The 6,947-nt window shown below is 34.9% G+C and overlaps 1 protein-coding gene and 1 long non-coding RNA gene across 2 annotated transcripts; one reads left to right on the top strand and one right to left on the bottom strand.

Annotated features, from left to right (window-relative positions):
- Positions 1-253: 253 nt before the first annotated feature.
- LOC124442211 lies at positions 254-1,002 on the bottom strand. Its single transcript, XR_006947181.1, has 2 exons — positions 761-1,002; positions 254-692 (listed from the first exon to the last, which is right to left on the bottom strand). It is a non-coding gene; the product is annotated as an uncharacterized LOC124442211 (long non-coding RNA).
- A 1,878-nt stretch (positions 1,003-2,880) lies between these two features.
- Positions 2,881-5,321, top strand: LOC124441745 (serine/threonine-protein kinase VRK1-like). Its single transcript, XM_046992212.1, has 8 exons — positions 2,881-2,895; positions 3,233-3,302; positions 3,383-3,579; positions 3,642-3,759; positions 3,811-4,060; positions 4,126-4,190; positions 4,354-4,550; positions 4,620-5,321. Exons 1-8 carry the CDS (start codon positions 2,881-2,883, stop codon positions 4,932-4,934), a joined length of 1,227 nt encoding a protein of 408 aa, XP_046848168.1. The 3' UTR covers positions 4,935-5,321.
- The last annotated feature ends 1,626 nt before the right edge of the window (positions 5,322-6,947 follow it).

The raw sequence follows: 6,947 nt of genomic DNA, 5'->3' as shown, positions 1-6,947 counted from the left end.
CAATCGGCGAGCATAGCTCTAAGAAAGTCTGGACTATCTAAAGCAAAGTGAAGCATGGAAAGTAAAATAAGAATTCAGAATATTTGAAACAGTTATAAAGAAACTAAAGAATAGATGAAATATAATATTGGAGAGAGAACAAGGTATATGGGCTTTAAAACAGTGAGATTTGAAACATGGAGAATTGAATTCTATAAGAAGTCTAAAAAATAATAATAGTATCAAAATTGATGACATTCTCCAAACTCATCTCTTCCAATGCAACTTATCTTACATTAATTTATTGTCTTAGCAAAATAGATCCTTACAATTGTGAAGAAACATAATTATCATGCTTAGTCACCAGCTTTTGACCATGCACAAACTAATATTTGAAGCTATGGTAGAAGGATATACTCAAATTGCTTTAAACTTGTCACCATGTAGATGCAATATCATTACATTGCACACCATATTTCATGTGACATGTGAATAATTTTCACTTAAAATGGTCATTTTTTGGTAAAAAAAAAACTCCCTCCTCTGCGCTGACTTTTCTCAGCAAAAATAATACTGCATTTGAAATAATCAGATTCCATCACTCTTATTAGCATCATCAGATTTATCAGTTGCTGTAGCTGTTTCTTCTTCCGTGTTCTTCGTTTCTTCTTCCGTGTTCTTCGTTTCTTCTTCCGTGTTCTTCGTCCCTTTAACTGTAAAAATTTCACCTTAACCATCCAGACTAGAAAAATTTCTCAGAATTATTGCTCATTAATAATACCATTATTGTTTTCAGCCGACATTACTTTCGGAAGAAAAAAGTCCAGCAAGCTGAAACTCTAAAAATATATACTTCTGTTTAACTTGGAACCATTGATTGGAATCGCGATTGGAATACGGAAATTACAGTACAATAGATAGATGACGTATAGTGTCTAACAGCTGATGAAAAAACTGGTAACTAATATAGTACGTCATTTCTTCAAGTTTTCAAGGATAAGAAAAATCTATGAAAAGCAACGAGAGTTCTATTGGGCAACTTCATACACATGAATTGACTGATATGTATATAAAAATCTGTACTGAATCTTGCCGCCGGTGTACAAGATTTTGATTTTGGTCATAATCACACAACTTTGAATGAGACGGTTATTCGGCGAAAAATAGAGACATCCATTGATAGCTAATGAGTTCCTTAGCATCGTCAATTTGCAGGTAGTCAATGCTTCTTTTTTTGTAGTTTGTCTGATTTCCGCGAAAGGTTTACCTGTCCAAAGCTCCCTAGGAGTGTTAAAAATCTACCGTTTGGCAAAATTGTACCGAATTATAAAGCAAGACTTAAAAAAAAACATGAACCAATTAGAAATTGTACCACAATTCTCTAGTCTCTTCTTTGGTAAGGAAATTTAACCAGTGAAGAGCCTTGTTGAAGATTGCAAACTCTTTAAAAAAAACCATTCAAATATTTCCCACTCGCCAGTCTGACTTTTCTCAAAAGCTAGCTCAGTAAAGTAAAAATAGATGCTAAAATTCATGATGTGCCAAGAAAGAAGCCATAAATCCAGAATATCCAAGCTGGAGGTCTGTACTTACATATCTTTTTCCCAAGAGTCTGACTCCCAACATCAAGCTCTTTTACAAGATTGGTCTCAGAGCCGGAACAATGCTTGCCAGCTATTCTTCCTAATCACGGATTCTATGGCCAAGCCATTGCATGTGTCAGGAAGGATTTTAATCCTATCACGAACGAATATTTGGTCAACACAACAATTGTGTCAATCAAGAAAAGAAAAGTTTGAAATCAGACGATAAGTATTTATAGGTTTGCTATTTTTGAAACCAATTAATTAATTTTTTTTAGTTTAATCTTTATGTAGAATGTTGATCTTCAAAACGTAACCTAATGTCTTGGTTGTCTCGGACTTGGAGACTGTCGCACACTGATGCTCAAAATGTTTTAATTAAGTTAAATTGGTGTTGTTTAAAATCCCAAGATTACGCTCGACGTCCGTGCTTTCTAGGATGGTCATCTCATAAACTTAGATTTTTCTGCATTTAACGAAGAATTCACGTTGATCTATATTTTCTCGAAATAGGACAAGTCATTTACTAGGACAGTGGAAGAGTTTTCAAAATCCTCTTATCATCAGCAAATATGCTAATCCTTGAGTTACTCACGGCGATGGAGAGATGATTTTCCGGTGTTAACCAAAAATAACCACTGGCGAAGAATTGATCCCTGTGCCACTCCTAATGTCACTTGCAGTGGCCTTGACGTCGCTTCAAGAACGGTCGTTTCCTGGTGTCAGTTTTTTAGGTAGAAATAAAACAATTTGATAACACTAAATACTTCCTTCAAACCAAAATTTACGATGACGACGCAATAAACCAGGTTTAAAGTTTTCTTGGGACAGACAAAATATTTTCTATCCAGTGACGTAGCCAGAGCGAGATTTTAGTGCTGTAAATTTTAGAAAAATTATTCTTTTTAGAAATAGTTCAAGTTGAAAATTAGGCAGTTCTATCCAGTGGCGTAGCTAGGAAAATAGTCACTTTGCCATTCCATTGCGGAAGTTTACCTCTATGCGGCATTCTTTGAAAATTTTGCCTTGGAAACAGCCTGCGATTTCGACAAGATTTGTTGTACAATAATTTATAAAACCCATTTTGTTAGCTGCATTTTAATGTGGCAATCGTTGAAACTGCAACTAGTTAAAGGTACTAAAGGTGGCTCAGGAAACGTTACAAGACAATTGTTGTTAAAACATAATTTACCATCATTTTACATAATTTGAATAAATTTGTATTGCAAAAAATAGATAAAATATCAGTACTACTTATTAGCTTAAATTTTAGAAGCAAAGACACGAAAGTTTAAACTTGTTATGATTGGGGCTCTCAATGGCTATATTTAAAGTTATGTAATTCTCAATAAAGATCCATTTGAAATTTCAACAAATTTTAATCAATTATAAAGAAAGGCCAGCCTTTTTTTTAAAATTTTTCAATAGATTTACCTCTGATTCCTTCATTCTTTTCAATGAATCTTTGAAATAGATATTCTTGTTATGGCCTTGCCATTATGACAATTGTCTTTTAAGTTATGTCAATTGTCCATCCACCTTTTTGCGTCTTCCAACACTGACGATGCAGTTGATAGCAATGCAGTGTTTGTTGCAAAAGCTAAGTAAGGCTCTCAAATTACACAGGACTCTCAGTTCTAATTGATGATTTTCAGCTTCTAATGTTGTAGGAGCCGCATTCTAATGGTCCTTTGTTTGGAGAACTAGCTTTTTATCAAAGAGCAGCCAAAGAAGACACAAGTAACAGCCTGAAATTTTATTTTTTAAGGAAGGTTGTGAGCATGTCAAAGTAATATGTGCACTTATTGTTATCATTATAGTTAATACGTGGGTATCATCACACAAGTTGAAATTTCTTGGTGTGCCTGCGTATATTGGTTCAGGTTGCCATGAAAGTAATGGTTCAAAATACAGATTTATGATCATGGAGAGATTTGGCGAAGATGTTGATCAAGTATTTAAAAGATGTGGTCATGTGTTCCATGTTCAAACAGTTTTCACTTTGGCAATAAGAATTGTAAGATTACTTTGAATGAGTACATTTGATAATTGAGTTAAGTGTGATGTTTGCTTCTTTAGCTAGATATTCTGGAGTACATACATACCCAAGGCTATGTTCATGCGGACATCAAAGGTTCAAACTTGATGTTAGGATATAAAGCAAACAGGAAAACAAGGTTTGTGTTGAATATTTGCTGTATGTTCAGACTAAATGATGTATTTGAGTTTCATTGTAAATTAAATTTAGATATTTTGGTCGATTATGGCCTTGCATGTCGTTATGTGTCTGATAATAATCACAAAGAGTACAAAGAAGATCCCAAACGACGGCATGATGGAACCATTGAGTTTACAAGTCGTGATGCTCATAAAGGTGTTGCTCCTTCACGTCGAACAGATCTTGAGATTCTTGGCTACGCTATTAAGTGGCTTTGTAATGTGTTGCCTTGGGAAAACAAACTAAATGATAAAGAATATGTTATGAATGCAAAGACAAGGCATGTAAAATAAGACTTCAATCTTATAGTGTTAAATATTTTTTCCAACATAGCTTTCTCTTCAGGTTCATGGAAACAATACCTGGCTCTATTAGGAAATGTTTAGAAGATCAATCAACTGGTGCGATAGGTGAGGCTTAAAGAAGTCAAGGATATTGGAAATATTATAAGCATAGCCATGGAGGAGGGAAACATATGTGTAGCAAATACTGTTGTATTGGTCTTGCTAAAAATGAATGCATCAATATGTTAATTAAGCAGGAACATTGCCTTTCTTCTGAAAAATGTTTTAGATGAGTTGGAGAAGTATTTCAAGTACGTGGTTCACCTCGATTACGAAGCGACACCAGATTACGGTAACATAAGGAAGATATTTCACAATGGATTGCGGAAGAGAAAGTTGGAAGACGACGGTCAGACCGTGACATTTAAAACAGCCGACAGTCTTTCCCATGATGCAGTGAAGAAATCTGCTGACAGTAGTGACACAGTGAGTTTGGAATTAGAGAGAATATCGCATGACGTATTATGGTTGAGTATCTCAATGTTAATGTTACAGGAAGAAAGTAAGATGATATCAAAGTCAAGGGGAAGAAATACACGAGGACGAAAACCACAATCTAAATCGTCAAACAAAGAACAAGCAAGCCACTCAAAAGCCATGTTGCATCAATTAAACGGCGACAATACGGCATCTTCCAGGCATTCTGTCAGGCAAAATGCCCGCAAGTCAGATGAGACACCTGCTAATATGACGTCGGGTGACGAAGTTATCATGACGAGGTCTGCAAGGACAAGAAAACGGGTTACTGACGAGAATGATGGAATCAAACCACGAAAACGAGGCCGTCCAAAGAAGGTAGAAGCAGAGTGATTGTATGTGAACAGATAAGAGACACCTTAAGAGATTAATTTTCTTTACTCTTCTCGTGGCTATAGACCTCTTAAAAACGAAATCTAAGGATTTAGTACTCATATTTCTATATTCTTCTCTTGGCTATAGAAGAGAAAGGAACAGTATCTTAGAGGAATATACAGATAATTGTTTGCTGTTCTTTAGGCTATAGATATACAGAATTACTTACTTTATTTAACAATACATAAAGTGCACAGTTTGTGAACTGTTAATCATTTTGATAAGGTTAAGAAGTTTTTATTATCACGTTGATAAGTATTCGTAGGAAATCTTAGTTTGTTATTTACTTAAAAATCATTCATGAATAAAACAGTTTCAACTCTTCTGGTTGCTAAACAACTGAAATATTTTAACACGTTGCTTTACATCACTGCCTCCGAGGGCCATTTCAACACTTTGAGAATATCGTTCTTTCTTCGTGCATCTTCCTGAAGTCTTGCAACATTTTTGTTTATCGCTGAAGAAACGGTACAATCTGTCAAACCTTTACTTTCATGTATTTTAACATCAATATTATGGTCATGTTTGCTATTGTCCAGCGAGATTGGGTCAATCCCCAAATGATGACCGTCCAATTCTTCCATATCTTCACAACCAATATTCAATGAATTTTCTTGAAGCTGTGAAAATCGTTAGCGATTAAAAATTTGTATTAACCATAGAGTAGAATCCGGGAAGTGCGCAATTTAATGCTGTTACCTTTTGGTATTCGTCAAGCAAGTAGCCCCATTTCTCTTGCCATTTTTTATTTGACTGATGCTCACGAACAACGTGGTCTTTCCTGTCAAAAGAATGTTTTATAAGTTCGGAAAATAAAAAAATGACTTCATCCATACTTCCTTGTACCATATTTCATCTTTATGGACAAAATTGTAAACTTTCCCTTTTGAGCTTGAGCCAAACATGATCCCAGAATCTCTAACAAACACAGACGTTCTAATTGATATTAGAAGCCTACGTAATCATTCGATGAGAACATTAAATGACGTCATAAAGAAAGCGCAATTAGGCAGAATTACGCTTCAACCTCTAACTTACTGATAAATTTCGGTGAACTAAAATATCGGAACATTAAAAGTGGGGCACATTAACTTTCCATGGCAGCCACAGGGGTTACATTACTAATTAAAAAAGCGCATAATCATCACGTGCTTTTGCATTTTCCCACATTTTAGATAAGATTTGAATAAGAAGGGAAATAAAGACAAAACATACATGATTGTTTTTAAATCATATTACAGTTTAAGAAGAAGTTGATAGAGAGATAGGGAGAGATATATATAGAGAGAGAAGGTAACAAGAAAATACAAACTGCACGTCGTAATGAAAAGAAGAGTTGAGATCATTTTCGTCGACAAGCTACGAAAACCGTAACATCACACTTAGCTAAGAAGCATTTCACGACAATGAAAGTGCTTTTCAAATGTTGTGAAAAACAAAAAATTCCCTTCGTTTTTGCAGAATTGTGACCAGGGCTATATAAGATATTCTTATTACAACTATTAAATGGTTCTTTTAAAAGCACTTTGCTGGGCTTTAATATTTAAATGGTTTCGGCAAAGACGTTTTCACGGCAAGTAGCTACATTTTTGTCCAAGTCAGGCCTAGTTCAAACGTGAACTTTACATGAACCGAACGCATATAAAACAAAAGATAATGAGGAAGTTAATCTCATTTTCTTTTGTCTTTAATGCGTTCGATGCATGTAAAGTTCGACGTTTGAAACAGGCCTCAACGCAACGAAACAACACAATGTTTTAATTTAGAGTTTCAGCACGCTTCGGCTCATCCTTACCAGGAGAAATTTTCAAACAACAAAAAGATGTGTTTTACATCTTCCAACTTATCTCTCGCTTTGTTGCAACTTGCGAGACATACTTAACTGCAACTTCATTAAATCATAAATTGTTGCTGTATTTTATATCCAGTCTATGCTTTACTTCCTCGTTATTTTGAGAATCGAGCAGAGTT

The sequence above is a fragment of the Xenia sp. Carnegie-2017 genome, unplaced genomic scaffold (assembly GCF_021976095.1).
Source record: "Xenia sp. Carnegie-2017 unplaced genomic scaffold, XeniaSp_v1 HiC_scaffold_20, whole genome shotgun sequence".
Lineage (NCBI taxonomy): Eukaryota > Metazoa > Cnidaria > Anthozoa > Malacalcyonacea > Xeniidae > Xenia > Xenia sp. Carnegie-2017.
The sequence above is the reverse complement of the archived record's forward strand: the minus strand, read 5'-3'. Positions and strand labels throughout refer to the sequence as shown.

What these genes read in the sequence shown, in the direction of transcription:
- LOC124441745 (XM_046992212.1), top strand. An exon ending in GTTTGTGTTGAATATTTGCT is followed by an intron (nt 3,760 to 3,810) that starts GTATGTTCAGAC and finishes AATTAAATTTAG; the next exon opens with ATATTTTGGTCGATTATGGC. An exon ending in CTGCTGACAGTAGTGACACA is followed by an intron (nt 4,551 to 4,619) that starts GTGAGTTTGGAA and finishes TTAATGTTACAG; the next exon opens with GAAGAAAGTAAGATGATATC.